The following is a 21,257-nucleotide window of genomic DNA, read 5'->3' on the forward strand; positions in this document are numbered from 1 at the left end:
TTTCAGAACAACTCTAAACCCCGGAAAGATGGAGTCAGGCATGACTTCCAAAAAGGAATATTTAATATTTGAAAGACTTTATTCAGAAAGACTGAAATACTCTTTCCTGATTGGATAAAAATGATATATTATTTTATCCTCCTTTCCCTTATGTGTTTACCCATCTACCCTCTCTCAGTAGAAGAGAAAGTAATTTAGTCAGTACCAGTCACCATCCTGATTTAATAATAGAGTATATTTCTCTCTCTCTACTCCGCTCTTGTTTTGTATTGAGATAAACGTTAGACCGTAGCATTGGGGCCCGTGCACCGTCTACTGAAGCTCAGATAGAAGAGTAACAGACTAGAGGAATAGAACTTTAGTTAGTCAGGTAAGCCTTAAGATTAACTAGTGTTCTTGAGACAACCATAAGACAGTTCAGGAAGTACCCTAACAAAGGTAAGCTCTAGAACACGTCTTACTGTCATTAATGACACTAAGTCAAAAGACTGCACATTAACACTTAATAAAGGCCGAAAACAAAACTTCGTTTTTATGCAGACAGTATTGAATCCAATAACCATTTCCTTTTCGCTTAATTAAGCATTCTCACTAGCCTCCATTTTGTCTGTCAATTTGACTAGTTTATAACTAAGTTTGATTTTAAATCATTCAAGCCGTAACTAGCAAAAAACATAGCCAACAGGTGGCCAAAAATTGGCCGCCGTTGACGCGCTAGACGCACACTGCGATTGAAACAGAAGAGATAGAAAAAAGAAGAGATTGAAAAAACCAACTTTTCTCCTATGTTGCAAAAAATGATCTACCTTATTTTCAGTAAGATTTTTAACCCATAAATACTTCAGCTTCTAAGCTGAAGGGTGTGATGCTTGATACTAATATTAGCTAGCAATTGCTCGAATGAAAATTGATATCCCAATGCATTATGAGTTAAAGAGTGGGTTTTATCGGTTTAACCCGTTTATTTTGATTTTGCTCGTTTGACATTGGCCATATTCACTACATTGCGTAATTCAATGCGTGAAAGCGTTTAAAATCCATTCAGTTGAAACAGTGAGTAAGATTACTAGAGGAAAAACAAGAAAATCATGACTTATGCAATACGAAAAACGTGATCAAAAAGTATAGCGATATGAAATAAAGGAAAACGCCTCTATAATAGTCGTTGAGATGCTGACGGCGGTTATTAAACATTAAAAAAGGCAAATATATTGCAAAAATTTACAACGCACTAATTTTAAAATCCAAATCCATATAAAACTCCACAGCTGGACCAAAGCTGATAAATTTTAAAAGATTCTCCTTAGATAATCAATTTGAATATTGGTTAATTAGACTCAGTCACAAGACTATATAAATAACATCAGATGCTTGAAAATCTCAATAAACATTCAATAATTACCAAAAAAATTTGCGGGAGCCAAGGAAACCGTGATCGTAACTCATGAAACACAATACTGTTTCATTAGACCGTATTTGATTATAATGGGCCCTCTCATTAAATGAATTTTTAAATGAGAATATTCCTTCTAGTATTTGGGATGAAAAAATTGCACGAAAAATATTTCAAAATAAAAGATACCCAAGATGCAACCAAAAAACTTTGGATCAAATTGTTCAGAACCCTCATTCTGTTTTCAAACTCAAAACCATTAACACCTTTGTGGAGAATTTTAACACATTTTTAAATAAAATTAACAAAAAATGAGCAAAATAATGAAAATGTTAATGAAAACAACTGAAATCTGTCAAATGTTCGCAAAAATTGGAACCTCGATAACTCCATGGAAAGAAATTTAAAATTTTTTAAATTCTATATCCTACGCTGATCGGGCTTTCCTATGATAGCACTCACAATTCTCGCTACGATCAATATATCGAACAATGTCTGAACAAAAAACCCAGTTGAGTATATAGTTCCTACCCCACCAAGGTGTGTGGGAACAAAAATTTTACGGCTCACAGCAACTGAGGTGCAACTTTCGTTGCATCCAATTATGTTTTTCAAAGCTGACAATGAAGTCCTTTTTGTTGATATTCGAATATTCGAATTTATTGACCTTTATGATCGAATATTTCCTCGTGAGAAGAGACAAAAAATTGACTATAGTCAATTCAGCCTTTTTCCAACGCAACTCATGTGATATGCGACTTGTCATTTTTGTGTCATTAATATGATGACGTTACAAGACAGAAAAAGAGAACCTAAAAATTGGAAAGTATAAAATTTAGAATATTTTTGAAAACTCGTATCAACGCCAGAAAAAAATTATTTAAATATTAAAACAACAATTAAGAATACTTTTTTCCACTACTAAAAGAATTCAACCTCATTTTTTAATGAAGATACGGTTACAGACTGAAATATTAAAATTGTATTAGGCAAATCTCAAAAACCATTTTTTAAAACAGTAAGACATAACAACTGTAAGTTTTAAAAGGATAAATTCGAAATAATTTAACTCGCCACTTCTTTGGAAGCCAATTGTGCCTGTCATTAGTGAGACTAAGTCAAAAGACTACACATTAATTTTTAATAACGGCCAAACTCAAAACTTTGCGGAAGTTTTATGCAGACAGTGTTGAAACCAATAACCATTTTCTGTTCGCTTAAGTAAGCTTTTTCATTAGCCTCCTTTTTGTCTTTTAATTTGACTAGTCAATAACTAAGTTTGATTTCAAATCATTCAAGTCGTAACTGACATAAACATAGTCAGCAGATTGCCAAAAAACAGCCGCCGTTGATGCGATAGAAGCATATTGTGATTGAAACAGAAGAGAAAGAAAAAAGAAGAGATTGAAAAAACAAATTTTTCTCTTATGTTGCAAAAATTGATCTATCTTAGTCTCAGTTAGATTCTAAACCTATAATTACTTCAGCTTCTAAGCTGAAGGAACTGAAGGGTGTTATGCTTAATACTAATATTTGCTAGCAATCGCTCTAATGAAAACTGATATCCCAATATATTATGAGTTAATGACCGGGCTTTATCGGTTTCAACAGTTCATTTTAATTTTGCACTTTCGACATTGACCACAATCACTACATTGCGTAATTCAATGCATGAAAGCGTTTAAAATCAAATCCATTCAGTTGAAACAGTGAACAAGATTACTTAGAAGACAAACAAGAAAATCATGACTTATGTAAAACGAAAAAGGTGATCAAAAAGTAAAGCGAATTGAGAAAAATGAAAAACACCTATATAATAGCCGTTGAGATGCTGACGGCGGCTATTAAACATTAAAAAAGGCAAATATACTGCAAAAACTTACAACGCACCAGTATTAAAATCCAAATAATTTTGAAACTATAAAACCCAACAGCTGGACCAAAGCTGATAAATTTCAAAAGATTCTCCTTAGATAATCAATTTAAACATTGGTTAATTAGACTCAGTCACAAGACTATTTAAATAACATCAGATGCTTGATAATCTCAAGAAACAGTTAATAATTAACAAAAACAGTTTGCGGGAGCCCAAGAAACCGTGATCTTAACTCATGAAACACAATACTGTTTCATTAGACTGTATTTGTTTACATTGGGCCCGCTCATTAATTGCATCTTTAAATGAGAATATTCTTTCTAGTAATTGGGATGAAAAAATTCCACGAAAAATAGAACAGACCCAAGATGCAACCAAAAAACTTTGGCTCATAATGTTCAGAACCCTCATTCTGTTTTCAAACTCAAAACCATTAACACCCTTGTGAAGAATTTTAACACATTTTAAGCAAAATTAACAAAAAAATGAGCAAAATAATGAAAATCAGCGAAATAACTGAAATCAGTCAACTGTTCGCAAAAATTGGAACCTCGATAACTCCATGGAAAGAAACTTAAAATTTTTCAAATTCTATATCCTACGCTGAACGGGCTTTCCTATGATAGCACTCACAACTCTCGCTACGATCATTATATCGAACATTGTCTGAACAAAAAACCGAGTTGAGTATATAGTTGCTACCCCACCAAGGTGGGTGGGAAAAAATTTCTACGGCTGACAGCAAATGAGGGGCCATTTTCGTTGCATCCAATTTTGTTTTTCAAAGCTGACAACGAAGTCCTTTTTATTAATATTCGAATATTCGAATTTATTGACCTTTATGATCAAATGTTTCCACGTGAGAAGAGACAAAAAATTGACTATAGTCAATTCAGCCTTTTTCCAACGCAACTAATGTGATATGCGACTTGTCATTATTGTGTCATTAATATGATGACGTTAAGAGACAGAAAAAGAGAATCTAAAATATTGGAAGGTATAAAATTTAGAATATTTTTGAAAACTCGTATCAACGCCGCAAAAAAAATATTTAAATATTAAAACAACAATTAACAAAATATTTTTTCTACTTAAATAAGAATTCAACTTCATTTTTTAGTGAAGATTCGGTTACAGACTGAAATATTAAAATTGTATTAGGCAAATCTCAAAAACCATTTTTTAAAACAGTAAGACATAACAACTGTAAGTTTTAAAAAGATAAATTCGAAATAATTTAACTTGCCACTTCTCTGGAAGCCAATTGTGCCTGTCATTAGTGCGACTAAGTCAAAAGACTACACGTTAATTTTTAATAACGGTCAAACTCAAAACTTTGCGGAAGTTTTATGCAGACAGTGTTGAAACCATTAAGCATTTTCCTTTCGCTTAAGTAAGCTTTTTCATTAGCCTCCCTTTTGTCTTTCAATTTGACTAGTCAATAACTAAGTTTGATTTCATTCAAGTCGTACCTGACATAAACATAGTCAGCAGATTGCCAAAAAACAGCCGCCGTTGATGCGCTTGACGCACTTTGTGATTGAAACAGAAAAGAAAGAAAAAAGAAGAGTCTAAAAAAACAAATTTTTCTCCTATGTTGCAAAAATTGATCTATCTTAGTTTCAGTTAGATTCTAAACCTATAATTATTTCAGCTTCTAAGCTGAAGGAACTGAAGGTGTTATGCTTAATACTAATATTAAGCTCTAACGAAAACTGATATCCCAATACATTATGAGTTAATGACCGGGCTTTATCGGTTTAAACAGTTTATTTTGATTTTGCACTTTTGACATTGGTCACATTCACTACATTGCGTAATTCAATAAGTGAAAGCATTTAGAATCCATTCAGTTGAAACAGTGAGTAAGATAACTTAGAATACACACAGGAAAATCATGAATTATGTAAAACGAAAAACATGATCAAAAGGTAAAGCGAATTGAAAACAAGAAAAAAAACAATATAATAGCCGTTGAGACGCTGACATAAAAAAAGGCAAATATACTTCAAAAAAGCAAATATACGTCAAAAAATTTACATTGCACCGTTATTTAAATTCAAATAATTTTGAAACTATCAAACTCCACAGCTGGACAAAAGCTGATAAATTTTAAAAGATTCTCCTCAGATAATCTTTTCGAATATTGGTTAATTAGACTCAGTCAGACACCGTAATCACTAAATTGTGTAAATCAATGCGTGAAAGATTTTAATATCCATTGAGTTGAAACAGTGAGTGAGGTAATTCAGGAGTCAAACGTGAAAATCGTGACTTATGTCAAACGAAAAAAGTCATCAAAAGGTAAAGCGAATTGAAAAAAAGAACGCCTAAATAATAGCCGTCGAGATGCTGACGGCGGCTATTAAACAAAAAAAAACAAATGTACTTCAAAAAACTTACAGTGCCCCATTAAAATCCAAATAAACTTTTAACTTGAAAATTTCACAGCTGGACAAAAACTGATAAAAATTTAATAGATTCTCCTTAGATACTCAATTAGAAAATTGGTTAATTAGACTCAGTCACAACACTACATAAATAACATCAGATGCTTGAAAATCTCAAGAATTAGTTATTAATTAACGAAAACAATTTGTCGGAGCCATGAAAACCATGATCGCTACTCATAAAACACAATATTGGTTCATTAGACCGTATTTGGTTAAAATGGGCCCTCTTATTAATTGCATCTTTAAACGAGAAAAGTCGTTCTAGTAATTGGGATGAATAATTGTTCGAAAAACTTTTCAAAATAAAACAGACCCGAAATGCAATCCGAAAATTTTGGATTATATTGTTCTGAACCATCCTTCTGTTTTCAAACTCAAAACCATTAGCACTTTTGTGAAGATTTTTATAACATTTTTAAGCAAAATTGCCAAAAAATTAGAAAAATAAGGAAAAAGTTATTGAAACAAATGAAATCAGTTCAAACGTTCACAAAAACTTTGAACCTCGATAACTCCGTGGAAAAAAATTCAAAAAATATTTTTATTCTGTAACCTACGCTGAATGGGCTTTACTATGATAGCACCCAGAACTCTCTCTACGATCAATATATCGGTCGGCCAAAATTGTCTGAACAAAAAAACCAGTTGAGTATATACACTATGGTACCAAAAAGCTAGGTACAGCATGATTTCTGCTTTTAAAGCATGATTCGTGCTTCATAAGCATGATTTGCGACAAGGCGTGAAAAAAGGTGTGGAATTTAGAAGTTTTAAGAGATATTTCATTCTCAGTTTCTCCGCTTAAACAGAAAAGATGGTTAAACCGCTTTGTGCTTATACCGTTTGCCAAGTTGTTACGCTAAGAGATGTCGGATTTTCATGGTCTAAAATACAAAAGCAACTCAAATTAAAATCAAGATCCAGTGCACAGTATGCATACAACCGTTACCTGAAAAACAACAGTTTCGAGGTCCAAAAATCCAGCGGAAGACCCCCCAAATCGTCAAAAAAATCAGAAAAAAAGTTAGTTGCCGATGTTTTGAAAGATCCCAAAACCTCACTGGCGCGAATCCGTGTGGCTCATAACAATTTCTTTTGTTATGATACAATTTCCAGAGGTACAATTAGAAGAATTCTCAAAAATTAAGGCGTTTTTTCAAGAAATGCTGCAAAAAAAGTCAGTTTGAAGAATAAAAGCAAGTGTTTTCGTTCAAAATGGTGTATCAATATGCTCAAGAAGCCGTTTTCTTTCTGGCAGAATGAGGTTTTTACTGATGAAACAAGGGTGCGCATCTCCAGCGACGGAATTGTTAGAGTTTTTCGAAGAAATGGAACGAGATTTCTTGAAAAAAACACAAAAAATTTGAGTGCGGGCAAACGATCACTTATGTTTTGGGGTGCAATACGATCAGATGGACGGAAATTGCTTGTTAAGTGTCCAAACAAGCTACACGCTGTCGGTTTTTTGGAAATTTTGAAAATTTACAAAGACAAAATGCATTTCCTGGACCTTATTTTTCAGCAAGATAATGCTCCTGTGCATAAATCGAAGATTATCGGCAATTTCTTCCAAGAAAACGAGTGGGAGGTACTGGAATGGCCGGCATACAGTCCAGATCTGAATCCTATTGAAAATTTATGGGCGATTTTGAAGCAGCGATTACGATAACAGACAGTTTTTCTGGGAAAATTTAGAAGAAAAAGTGTATGAAATTTGGAATGAAATTGACGCAGACGTCGTGAGAAACCTGTATGAAAACTATACAAACCGTCTACTAGACGTTAAAAAAGCTAAAGGTGTAATGACGCGTTATTAGAGCACTAATTTGAACTCAAAATGTTAAATTATTTGTTGTTTCTATTGCTTTTTTTAAAAAAAATCTTTAGGTGTACGTAGCTTTTTGGTACCATAGTTTAGTTCTTACCCCACCAAGGTGGGTGGGAACAAAAATTTTACGGCTGAGAGCAAATGAGGGGCCATTTTCGATGCATCTAGTTGTTTTTCAAAGCTGACAATAAAGTTCTTTCTTTGATAGGATTGTTTAATTTATTGACCTTTATGATCAGATGTTTCCACGTGTGAAGAGGGAAACCATCCAATCTTGTCTCTCACTCTTCCCTCCAACATTCCATTATCACCCACGTACAACACTAAAACATACAGAGATAGATGTTAAACAGGTGAAACAGAATTTTTTCTGGCTAAGATCTTGCAAGAGTTTCCACATAACCTATCGGATTTTGAACATCAAAAACCATCGGCATCTTAATTTTTCCGCAGCCAAAATTTCTTTTCTTCCTAGCAACTTTTTCTTAGTTTTTGTTCAGTCCTATCAACTAGGGTATCTTGTCGTTTTCAAGTTAAGAATTTTAAGATTCTTGACGAGAAAAGCCATCATATGTATGAAACTGCAAGATCTTCCAAGGTCCTTGTCAATGAATTGTTTTTGATAACATACAACTTATCAATACTTGTTCACATTTCATGTGAAAACAATAGCTTTATAAGACCTGGCTAAGGCGTCCCAAGTTTTAACAACATTAACAATTTATTTCACTCTTGACAAATTCCGTCGCGTGCTCAGAGGGGTTAGGGTATGTCACCCAAAACCAGGAAAATCCCTTTATATGACATTAAAAAATTTGAGCTGGACAAAATGTTTCTTAGCAGGGTAGCTTGTTCGCCCAAACTCACGCTTTAATCACGTTTTCAATTCCATAAACTTAACCGTTGAGAGGAATTGAACTCACCTTCCACTAGGGTTCCTTTTTCCAGAGGGAGATCAGTTTGGATGTGGGTTGCCAGAGTGGGGTTGTAGCTTTTGATCACTCTGTAGTAAGTGCCGGGTAACTCCTGGAATAGTCTCACTCGCCCGTCTTCACCATCCTGTTTCATCTCACTGGGAACTCCTCGAAGACTAAACACAGAGAGGACATTTTACTAAATGGCTTCTCTGAATCGAAGTCTGTTTTTGCCATGTGAACAAAAATTGTGTCAGCAGGTTATATTGAAGATTTTACCCCACTGGAACTTGTGAACTGCCAGGTTGGAGATAACAGGTGATTATATCTGTCGTAACCCACAAAGCAGGTGGAAAAATCAATAGGATAAAAGATAGGATTAATAGGATTTTCAAAATTCCCCTTGAAATAAACCACATAAATAAAAAAGAAGCAATTGCTTAACCAAAATGAAATCACAGCGGAATAACAAATGAAATGAGAGCTGATTTTTTTAAAAGAAAAACTCATAAACGCCTTTAAAGCCAAGACCATGTTTTTTTTTCACCAGCCATCTCAAATCTTCTCAATGCATGTATATACGAAGTTTTTATTCAATACTTAACTGGCCTCTACAGTTCAGTTTGCTGACAGGGTGGCCGATGTTCTCACAAATTTATTACTATCAAAGTAATATTTGTCCGAATACGAGCTGCTAGATTGTTTTGAAAAAAATATATACTTCTGTCTCGATTCCTCGTGGCACTATTTGGAATAATTGAGCTGCAGAAAGTGGGTGGAGATTCATTCTATCGGGTTTAGAATTCAAATGTTGCATAATTTGAAATTAATGAAGTGTGACATTGGACAAATATATCGCGTCCTTTAATTCAGCGAGGAACGAAACTATTTGTCACAGTATAAGCAGACTTTTATTTCCCAGTTTAATTGTTTTTAGAGCTTGACAGAATGTTAAATTAGTCCGGCTAATAATAGCAGACTGAAGCACGAGCTCTATTATGAAGTGTTATGGTAGGACATTCGCCGCCAAGTGGTGGTAGTGACACGGTCACCACTAACCTTCTGTCTGAAATGATCACGGACTACCTACCCAATCAAGACTTAAGGACTTCAACATTGAACTCTTTATTAATATTCAAATTTCATACGACTCTTATCAATTTGAATCCAACATCTCTCATTCCACACGTTTTAACCCATAAACTCGCATTCATAAAATGGCTTTGGGAGCAGAAAATAACTTCATGCTGCATGCAGATATGTTACGGGATTCTTATGGTGATAACGTCAAGAACCTACAGTCACAGACCCTTCCAGAATACTGGGTTTTGCCAATAGACGGTCCTGACATACCAAACCGAATAAAAAACAGAACTAGCCAAACGCATAACGGCAAGATAAACACAGGGGGGCATATTCGAACCGAAAAACACATTTCGAGCACAAAAAAGCATTTTAAATGAATATATAGTAACCGACAACCAATTTCCTGGAAACCCAATTCCCAGGCAAAAAACTCAGACGAAAATGGCAAACAGATCATTAAAACAATAGAGAAAAACTTTAATGGTCCAGTATCGAAAAATATGAGTAACCAGACTGGCCCTAAATTGTAAGCAGAAGGAAGCAAAATTGGATTTTGAATTCTGGTACAAATGCAATGAGCGAGCCGCAAACCAAAAATTGGCAGAAGAGACCCAAAGTTAACCGAGAAGAGATAATACAACCGATATTCCTGTACGGACTCAGAAACAGAGTACAAACAAGCAGATGCTTACCAATCCAAAACAAGTGGACAAAATCTCTGAGAACACGGACGAATCCTGCTTTCTCACCAATTGCATTCCTGAATTTCCGCAAAAGATATTCACGAAGAAATTAGCCTGAAGTGTATGATGTGATAGAACAAAATTGGGAAATTTGAGTTTCGCAGAATTATAGCTTCGAAAGTGGCAAAAAATCGACAGGATTGTTCAAAATTTTGTAACCCGGCCGAGGATTTTGCCCAAAAATATCGGGGAAAAGAGTGTAAAGAGAGTAAAAATAAGATTTTTGCACCGTCGGTGCCCTGCTTAATAAGGGAGCACCTGTAGACAAACAACCCACGGATTTTCAGTTGAGAGAAATGAAACTGATCTGATAAAGAATGGTTTTTTAAGCAAAACGGTGACCACCATATGTCACGTTTTTTAATGCTCCATCTGATCAGTAAACTCTGGAACCAGTCAGAGTTCTGTTGAAATAATATTTTTAATTCCCACATCTCTCAAGCACAAATAATGTTTGTTATATAACATTAAAAAAACACCCACTTGATCATTCAGTTCCTCCCCCGCTGAAGTGGATCGGAGCAAATAGAGAACGCATGAAGGACCCGTAGGTAAAACGATGAGTTCTTTTTTTTCAAACAGCGCATACCGACTCATAATTGTTTTTGCAATGAGGTCAGGTGTTTTTGAAATTCTTGGTTATTGCAGTACAACCTTCACTTTTTAAATTAATTTTTACTGTGGAAATCTTACATAAATTTTGTGGAAATCTTACATATTTTGTGGAAATCTTACATAAATTTTTTGCTTGCACGTACTGCTTGACCCAGGAAGAACTCGCACCTAGTGAAATAAAAGGTAATAAAAGTGGACTAAACAGTGTAATTTTAGTGTACTTCTAAGGTTGTAGGTTCTGTAAAATTAGACTCTTCCACTCTTTTCACTGCTAAAAATGAACTAAAGAGTAATCATAAGAAATTTGAAGAGAGTAATAAGAGTGGAGTAAAGGGTGTAAAAAGTGTAGTACAGAATGTATAGATTGTAAAAAAGTGTAATTTCATCAAAATTACACTGTTAGACAATTTTCCTGCATTTAGGAGTGGAAATTGCTTTACACCCTATTCTCGCTTAATAATGATGGATTGTGGGTGGACACCTCGGCCCAGGAAGAGAAGACTTCAGTAGGTGAGAGGTGGAAAGTTTCTCAGTTGTATTTTATGTGATCAAGTTAGAAGCCTGGTCAAATTTGTCAATTTTTAGCAGTACTCTCAGTGCAATTCCATGTAATACAGACAAATTTTTTTTTGTCAATTAAAAAAGTTAGTTTAAAATTTTTGTCAAATTGTTTGTAAGAAACAAGGTGTAAAAATGCAATTTTGTTTTTGATTTTTCTGATCAAATTCTGTTTAATTTTTTTTTTACTTTCTTCCAGTTTCCCGAACAGAAAAGAATTTTCCCAAAAAAGTTAAATTTGTCGAAACGTTTGCTCTTATCGCTTATTTACTCCGTTAAATACTTCAATAAGGTTGAAAATTAATTGTATTGAGCAGTTTTACAGTCATCTCCAATTTTTCCTCTGTTTCATTGGCAAAATTTTAGAGTGGGAGGGCTTAATAAGACTAAACAAGACTTAATAAGATTAAATTCGTTCCATTTGACTGTTGTAAAATGCTGCATGCGTGCCTGATTGTAAGTAATTTGTGAGCAAGCTTTAACTGTCTGATTAAGTATAGAAGGTCTTGCTGAGCCGGTTCAAAAAAACCAATTTTATCCTGCGACTGAAGTTTCTCTCAATTTTAACTAATAGAAGCGTAATCAAGAAATAGCATACTCAAACTACACATAAAAACTAGACTCATGTATAGCGATATCGCAGAATTATTATTTAAAACGTTGGCTTGTGTATGAGGCTTTATAGTTAAGCGTACATTGACAAGATTTAAGCAAGCGCACAAATGAGCGACAATGTTGTAAAATTAAAGATTTTGAAAGCCAGTCAAGTTACCAATGTTGCGTTTGAACGTAGTCACAATCAGTGATGGCAAATACGCATTCAAAGGACTCTGAGACCGAAGTCGAAGTATGCGTGTGTTTCACTCGTCTGAGCAGGAACTTCTTGAGCTGTGGGTTCCCAGCTCCCTTAAGTCCCTCTGTCGCAGATGTGGGTTCAGTAGCAGTAGTCGTTGTCTTTGGTTGCAGTAGTTGTGGTCTTTTTCATTTGGTGGCATGTCGCTGTTTTGATTGTCTTGCTCGCTGGGTTCAGGAGGCACTTTGAGGAGCTTGCGAAGTAGATTGGAATAGTGTTGGTCTTGTCTGTCTTTGCAATCTTGGCGGAACTCGCTGAGGTCGAAGTCAGTGTACCGGGTGGTCTTTGCTTTAATGACGGCATCGGCTACAATTCGGGTGGCGGTTGCGAGGATTTCAGGGAGGTCTCTCACTGTTAGGGGCCGTTTTGCAGACAGCTCATCTTGGTATTTTCTGCAGCCCTTGTTGCTGGCAGCGTGGTTTCCATTGCAGTTGGCGCATTTCGGGTTATTTCGGGGGACAGTGCATTCGGCTAGTTTGTGATAACCTCCACATCTGATGCAGCTGGCTTCTTGGCTGCAGGCATTGGCCTTGTGACCGAAGCCTTGGCACCGATAGCACTGGATCAGCACATCACGTCTGGGAGGAGGAGGAGAAGAGGGCTGGGCTTGTCTTGACTCCTCGCATCGGTGATGGGTGAGCCCGATCATCAGGCCGCGGTCGATCAGAAGGGTCTTCGTGGTTTCGCATCTTGTGAAGGCTCTCACTAGTCGGGCTTGGGTAGCTCGGCTTCTGATTCGCACTAGGCTCATCTTCGCCGGGTAGGTCTTGATGATTGCTGCTTTGACCTCGTCCATGTTCTTGTCCAGCCCAACTCCAACTATCACAAAGCTCTGGTCCTTAGCGTACTTGTTGCTATGGGTGGAAGATAAAGCTTCCGGACGCGCGCTTTGGATAGCGGAGAGGGCCTTCATGTACAGGGTGTCACTTGGTTTTGGCCTCTTTGCAGCTGGCGTTGAAATTGCTTCTTGTTGAATTTTGCTGCTGTTGGTTTGTAGTGGTAGTTGTAGTTCTTGTTGGGTTTATGCTGTTGGTTTGCATTCAAAGGACTCTGAGACCTGTTTGATAACTAAGAAATTGAGTTAAAAACAATTTTCGCATAAAATCACAACTCCAAAATGCATTATTCAACAAATTATTACTGTTCCTTAAAGCGGAGCAATCAAAAAGTTTATTAACTTTTCATAATGATTTTCAAACTTACATAAAAGTCAATCGCCTAAAAATTGTCTACAAATTTCAACATTAAAAAGTAAAATAATTCCGCATTGTTAAAAAACGATGCTCAGCAATTAGTTACATCTCATGTCCGAATAAGAGCAAAGCTTATGTATTAATTTTGCAAACATTTTTTAAGAAAAAAATATTTAAATAAAAACACTCTTGAAAAAAATTATGAAAACATTTTCTAAATTTTAACTTTTGAGAAATTAGGAACCGAATTGGAAACGCTGAAGAAAAAAAATGACAGCATCAGTAAAATTTTCAACGCTGTGTTTTAATTGATGAACTAATTTTCATTTGATGCAATAATCGCAATTCAGAACAATTTTTGGCAATTTATTTAAAAAACTACAAAGATATCTAATATACTCCAGGCAAGACTGTGGATTTATGGATCTACGACGAAATTTGCTGATTTGAATGAGAAGCCGCTCAATGATCTTCTATACTTGCAGTGCAAAAACTCAATTTCATCAGACTGTTTCTTTATTTATGAACTTTGTTTTCTACGGGAGAGCTTTACCGGGCTTAAATCGCCATAAAACTAAATTGTCAGGTATAAAAGGCGTGCAAAAAATTGGCATGCAAGAATTATGAATGGAACTAAACCAATTGCTACAAACTTTTCTTTACAAATCCGATAACTCAAAAAATTCCTATTACAATTGCTACGAACAATCAATCAAAATTCAATAAGATTTCCAGGCTTAATTTTTGCCAGCTGTAGTTTATTATTGAGAACTTCCAAGTTCATTATAAGTCACCAGGTGTTCGTAGTATAATGAGCAAGATATCTTTAAAAAAATTGAGACTTAAAGCATTAACAATATACGGCAACAGGAAATGTTGCACAAAAGCAAATTCGATTTTGATGCAAATTTGGAAATAGGGTATTTTGGGGTTTTCAGACAGATAAGGTATATTAAAAAGCAACACAGAATTTCTGGTATAAATGAATAAATAGAAAGCCTTTTGCAGCAAATATTCCCCATCATATGCATTAATCTTGTAAAAATTGTTCAAGTCACATGTATGCTCCTACTCTAATTTTCCAAACATTACAAGGAGGCTCGGTAATGTGCTTTCACACATAATGATCCAACCCCGCTCATCTACACTTCCCCTTAATTGTCTACTAATTGAGAAAGAGACAGAAAAAAAACACCATATCGTTTAACAAACCAGTAAATGAATAAAACAGTATATCTCAGAGGGCCGATGAGACCTGTCATTAATGACTACCAGAAAAAACACAGCGATGAAAATGAAACAATTACAAAATTTAGTTACGACCAAAACTCGTTGTCCATTTTTTTAAAACAATTAAATACCAAATCAAGATGGCATCAGATAAAATATTTACCAAGGAAAAAGGAAACTGTACTTCATTAGCAAAGACTTCGGACTTTTTCTCAAAGCGACTTGACAACAAGTCGACAAGAAAAGATCAAAGGAACAACGTTTAAAAAAACGTTGCCTTTTTTGAAAAAAATTAATGTCGAACTAATTAAAAATAATATGTACCAACTGAAATCATAGAGGGATTCTTTTTTACCTCCATAGAAAGCGATTGAGACCGTTCCATAATCCGGAATATGTCATACGACTACAAAAAAGAACAACAAATGCAGCCAAGAAAAAAACAGAATTTGCACAAAACCGGTGTCCCAGCCAATTAAACATTAAGATGTTGGTTTAAAATATTATTTTTTAAATTGCATTTCTTTGAAAATGGCGAGAGAACCATCCATTATTGCAAGACATGAAAAATGAGCAAATATGCAAGAATCTCGAATAATTTATGAAAACTCGCAGTACGAAGAACAAAAACTAATTGAAGACAATAAAACATTTAGGAGGAGCAATCTGTAGTTAACTAAAAAATGAAGGTGTTTTGTCTATAGAGAATTTAAGCTACAAATTAACAGTAAACAGATTGGCAAAGCTCGAAAATCCGCTGCCTTTTCTAAAAACATTATTTTCAAATTTCAAAAATAACAATAAACCAACAGAAGTTTTAAAAAAATTACAAACAACGTTACGAAACCACAGTGTTGAAACCATTGAAATTATAATATATCGACATTGAGAAATTTAAATCTTCACTTGCGTCTTCATTGAAATTACTTTAAGCTAAAAAGACTAACTCAAAATGACAAGAAAAGGAACCACAAACATTGAAAATTATCTAACACTCACAAAATTATTCTGAAACAAACTCAATAAGTCCTAAAGACATCAATCAAAACATTCAGCGAACAGAGAAATTAACGTTTTTGTTCACCAAAAAAAGATTTATCAAAAATTAGACTAAGATACAAAAGGGATACAAAATTGCAAAATACGAAAACGTTACGAAAGCCAGAACGCCAGAAGAGCAGTTGAAAAACACTTTTACCTCTTTTGTAAAAAAATGAATGGAAAGTCATTAAAACGATTAGCCATATAACGATATTAGTTATTGAATTCATTTATTTATCTACTACTGGCCATTCAGACCTTTTATTACCAAATATACGGCATATAACAATAAATATGACAACAAAACAGGGCAAAAAACTACTAAATTCTGCAAGAGAAAGGAGTCGCAGCACTAAAATCATACGTTAGGTTTTCAGGCGGTGTCAGCGGTTTCTAGGTCTTTTCTTCTGCCAAACTTACGTAAAATTCGAATTTTGAATTTTTGAATGTGATAAAAAGTTGCCGGCTATTCCCAGAAATTTAAACCTCGGTAACTCCGCGTAAAAACAAAACTCAAAAAAAAACTTTTTATTTCCATATTCTAGGATGTAGGTGCTTTCTAATGATAACACTCACAGCTCTCTGCGATGAATATATCGATCGGCCAAAACTGAGTGAAAAAAACCCATTTGAGTGTATTGTTCCTCCCTCCCCTCTAAATTGGGGGTCGGAACAATTAAGAGGCCTTTTTCTATGTTTACGGAAAAGGAACTTTATGGATACAAAGTTTGACTAACCGTTTTGATGTGAAAACTATAAACACATTATTTTCACTGCGGCTTTTTTTGACACTTTTTTTCTGCTATCCATATTAATGTACGTCCAAACACTGTCAAAATAAAAAATGGCGATTTCAAAGTAAATAATAGATGATGTATAACTATGAGGAGTGCTTTTCAAAAAAAATGATAAAACTAAATCAAAACTGAGCAGTTAGAGAAAAAATGTCCTCTTATTTTTATAAAGAAATAGCAGCAAAGATGTTATAAACTTAGCATAAATTTATTTGTAAAGTAACTACTGTTGCAATATCTTAAAATTATGCACTGGCGGCTATCTATTTTCAAACGCTTGCAACTTGAAAAAATAAACTATGATTTACCAATAAAATTAGTAAAAAGATTTTACAAAAATGATAAACCTACATAATGTTTTTAATAAAGAAAAAATTGTACAAATAATAAATAGACTCTATATCTATCTAATCGAGAAAAATCAAGGTATGAAATTAAAAATAAAACAAAAAATGCAAAAGATTTTTTGAATATGATAAAAATGGTTCCATTTTGAACGCATTGAAAACTATGAATGAAAAGTCTTTAAAACTGATTACTATTATAACCAGTCCGGTAAACTGTTTTTAAGTAGCAGCAGTGATTAAGCAAATAATAATCGATCAAGACTTGGTAACGCGTTTCACTTTCTCAAACATAATTGATCAATGTTTAATAGTATATACGTGTATAGCATTGAAGCTGTCTTTGAGTCTTTGCCGCGTAATTAGATTGTTACCAATTGAAAATAGAGCCATTGTTCTATGGCATGTTAAAGCTCATCGTGATTTGAATGAAAAGAAAAGAATTTAATTTTGATGATGGTCAGTTTTGTAATCATTTGTCATATAAAAACAATGGTAAAAAGAGATAATGATCATATTTGACTGATGAAAAAAACTTCAATCAATGTTATTGACCGCAGCTATGATAATGGCATGGCAAGCGTTATCAGTTGTCAACTTTCTTCTCTTTAGTAAGAAGCCAACAACAGGATCAAGTTGTCGATGGAAAGATATAACAGCATGTCAATTTATTTCCACAGTCTCAAGCCAACAAAAATTTTTTTTCATCCCATGAGTTTATCTGTTATTAGTTGTCCTTGAATTACCCTCGAGTTGTACTTTAAAGACCTTCTTTGCAACCGGACATAAAACTGTTAATTGTTCTCCTGGAAAAGTCAAAAAAATGTTTTTCCCCAATGAGCTCTTATACCCATATATGGTCTTTTACTAATGTTTTTCTTTAAAAAAATATATGCGGAAAAAGTATTACTACATTTAAAAAAATAACTTTGGTAGCCAAACCGGGAGGGCCATCGTAAGCTTTGCATAGAAACTATGTCCATGGAAATTATAGGTAGGGTTTATTAGAATTCTTATAGTGGCAATAAACAAAAACACATGTAACTCCAAATGACAAATTCGGCTCATGAGAAACGCAGAACGCTGAATTCAGTTTGCACGAAGACTGCTCATTCAATCAAGTGTTCCGAAACATAACCATGATCATGAAATTGTGCTGGTCCTAAACACCATCATTGGAAATTTGAGAAAAAAATTTAAAAGCCCGAGACGGTGTCTAGCACTACAGTCAACCAAGTCTTCGCACTACATCCGGCGGCATTCAAAATGCCTTGAATAAATAATCCAAGTTTCGAACCCGGGTGGGCTAACATTGACTTTCATCATGGACCATAGTAATTTCATGACAACTCCATTGGTAGATCAACGCCACTTTTTCGTCGCCACTTTTTCCTCTATAATAGAAAATTCATTGATGACATATCTGAACTTCAGTGCATTATAGAATATCCATGAAAACTAGATTCCATGAATACATTTCAGACTTTAGCTAAAACATTATTTTGTCTCTGCTTTCGATATTTTGTCAACTTATAGGAATCAATCTCATAATTCGTTGTTTTTGAGCCTGCCATTGTAAGTGTTGGCCACAGTAACGGAAAATTTTCTTGAAAATGTTAAAAAAATAATTTTTAAAGTCGCTGTTTAAAATGCGTGAAATTTTTCAGCAAATTGGAAGCTTTTGTATGAAAATACTATGATCCATTGGTGAGGATTTTGGCCTCTGGGAAATAACAATGATCAATTGTCGGGATTTTAGCCTCATATGAAATTAATATGATCCATCGATGGAATCTTTAGTCTATGAAATTTCTCTGATCCATCCATATATTAATGAAGTTAAGCTGATCCATCGATGGAAAGCAATAGAACTCCAACCACAATAAGCCTTGCAAGAGATTAAAACAAAACAACTTACACCTGAGGGCACGCACGAAGGCATGCGTGCATAAGTTGTTTTGATCTTATATCAGCGCGCAAGCACACAAGCAAAAACACGTACGCATATATATATATATATATATATATATATATATTTATATTTATATTTATATATATATATATATATTTACATATATTTACATATATATATATATATATATATATATATATATAACGAATAATTAAAAAGCATTTTGTAAAATTTATTACAATATATATTACCCATCATAAGCAATCATCTTGCAAACATTGTTGAAGTCACATGTATGCATCTACTCTAAGTTTCCGAGCAATATTAAGAGGCCATTTGTTATGTTTATGGAAAAAAATTATATGGATACAAAGTTTGACTAACCGTTTTGGTGTGAAAACTATAAACACATTATTTTCATTGCGGCTTTTATTGACACTCTTTTTACTGCTATCCATATTAATGTGCGTCCAAACACTGTCAAAAAAATATGGCGAATTCAAAGTAAATAATAGATGGTGTATAACTATGAGGAGTGCTTTGCAAATAAAATGATAAAACTAAATCAAAACTGAGCAGTTAAAGAATAAATGTCCTCTTATTTTTATAAAGAAATAGTTGCAAAGATGTTATAAACTTTGCATAAATTTATTTTTAAAGTAACTACTGTTGCAATATCTTAAATTTATGCATGCAGCTATCTATTTTCAAAAGCTTGCTGTTGCAACTTGCAAAAATAAACTATGATTCACCACTAAAATTAGTAAATAGATTTTAAAAAAAGGATAAATCTACATAACGGTTAATTTATAGAAAAAATTGTACCGGTTTTAACTAGAATCTACGTTTGCCTATCTAATCGGGAAAAATCAAGGGATAAAAATTTAAAATATGCAAAAGATTTTTTGAATATGATAAAGGTTCCATTTTGAACGCATTTTGAACTATGAATGAAAAGAGTTTAAAACTGATTACTATTATAACCAGTCCGGTAAACTGTTTTTAAGTAGCAGCAGTGATTAAGCAAATAATAATCGATCAAGACTTGGTAACGCGTTTCACTTTCTCAAACATAATTGATCTATGTTTAATAGTATATACGTGTATAGCATTGAAGCTGTCTTTGAGTCTTTGCCGCGTAATTAGATTGTTACCAATCGAAAATAGAGCCATTGTTCTATGGCATGTTAAAGCTCATCGTGATTTGAATGAAAAGAAAAGAATTTAATTTTGATGATGGTCAGTTTTGTGATCATTTGTCATATAAGAACAATGGTAAAAAGAGATAATGATAATAATTGACTGATGAAAAATACTTCAGTCAATGTTATTGACCGCAGCTATGATAATGGCATGGCAAGCGTTATCAGTTGTCAACTTTCTTCTCTCTAATAAGAAGCCAACAACAGGATCAAGTTTTCCATGGAAAGATATAACAGCATGTCAATTTATTTCCACAGTCTCAAACCAACAAATTTTTTTTTCATCCCATGAGTTTATCTGTTATTGGTTGTCCTTGAATTACCCTCAAGTTGTACTTTAAAGACCTTCTTTGAAACCGGACATAAAACTGTTGATTGTTCTGCTGGAAAAGTAAAAAAAATGTTTTTCCCCAATGAGCTCTAAGACCCATATATGGTCTTTTACTAATGTTTTTCTTTAAAAAATATATGCGGAAAAAGTATAACTACATTTAAAAAAATAACTTTGGTAGCCAAACCGGGAGAGCCATCGTAAGCTTTGCATAGAAACTATGTCCATGGAAATTATAGGTAGGGATTATTAGAATTCTTATAGTGGCAATAGACAAAAACACATGTAACTCCAAATGACAAATTCGACTCATGAGAAACGCAGAACGCTGAATTCAGTTTGCACGAAGACTGCTCATTCAATCAAGTGTTCCGAAACATAACCATGATCATGAAATTGTGGTCCTAAACACCATCATTAGAAATTTGAGAATAAAATTTAAAAGCCCGAGACGGTGTCTAGCACTACAGTCACTACAACCAAGTCTTTGCACTACATACGGCGGCATTTAAAATGCCTTGAATAAATAATCCAAGTTTCGAACCCGGGTTGGGCTAACATTGACTTTCATCATGGACCATAGCAATTTCATGACAACTCCATTGGTAGATCAACGATGGTTCGTCACCACTTTTTTCCTCACAATAGACAATCCATTGATGACATATCTGAACTTCATTGCATTATAGAATATCCATGAAAACTAGATTCCATGAATCCATTTCAGACTTTAGCTAAAACATTATTTTGTCTCTGCTTTCGATATTTTGTCAACTTATAGGAATCAATCTCATAATTCGTTGTTTTTGAGCCTGCCATTGTAAGTGTTGGCCACAGTAACGGAAAATTTTCTTGAAAATATTAAATAAATAATTTTTAAAGTCGCTGTTT

General features: G+C 34.1%; 1 protein-coding gene across 6 annotated transcripts in view; it reads right to left on the reverse strand.

The window, feature by feature from the left end:
- LOC142337400 (uncharacterized) overlaps nt 1-21,257 on the reverse strand; it is a 113,352-nt gene that overhangs the window by 51,789 nt on the left and 40,306 nt on the right. For 5 of the 6 annotated variants that reach the window (XM_075386570.1, XM_075386571.1, XM_075386569.1 and 2 more), the window contains 2 exons: nt 8,474-8,640; nt 7,778-7,873 (listed from right to left, as the gene is read on the reverse strand). In XM_075386570.1, the coding sequence (XP_075242685.1) occupies nt 7,778-7,873; nt 8,474-8,640 (263 nt within the window). Of the gene's footprint in view, nt 1-7,777; nt 7,874-8,473; nt 8,641-19,217; nt 19,831-21,257 lie in introns of those variants that run through there. The other variant, XM_075386572.1, reaches the window with a different exon arrangement.

Source organism: Convolutriloba macropyga, chromosome 4 (genome assembly GCF_964194025.1).
Source record: "Convolutriloba macropyga chromosome 4, txConMacr16.3, whole genome shotgun sequence".
In the NCBI taxonomy this organism is placed as follows: Eukaryota; Metazoa; Xenacoelomorpha; order Acoela; family Convolutidae; genus Convolutriloba; species Convolutriloba macropyga.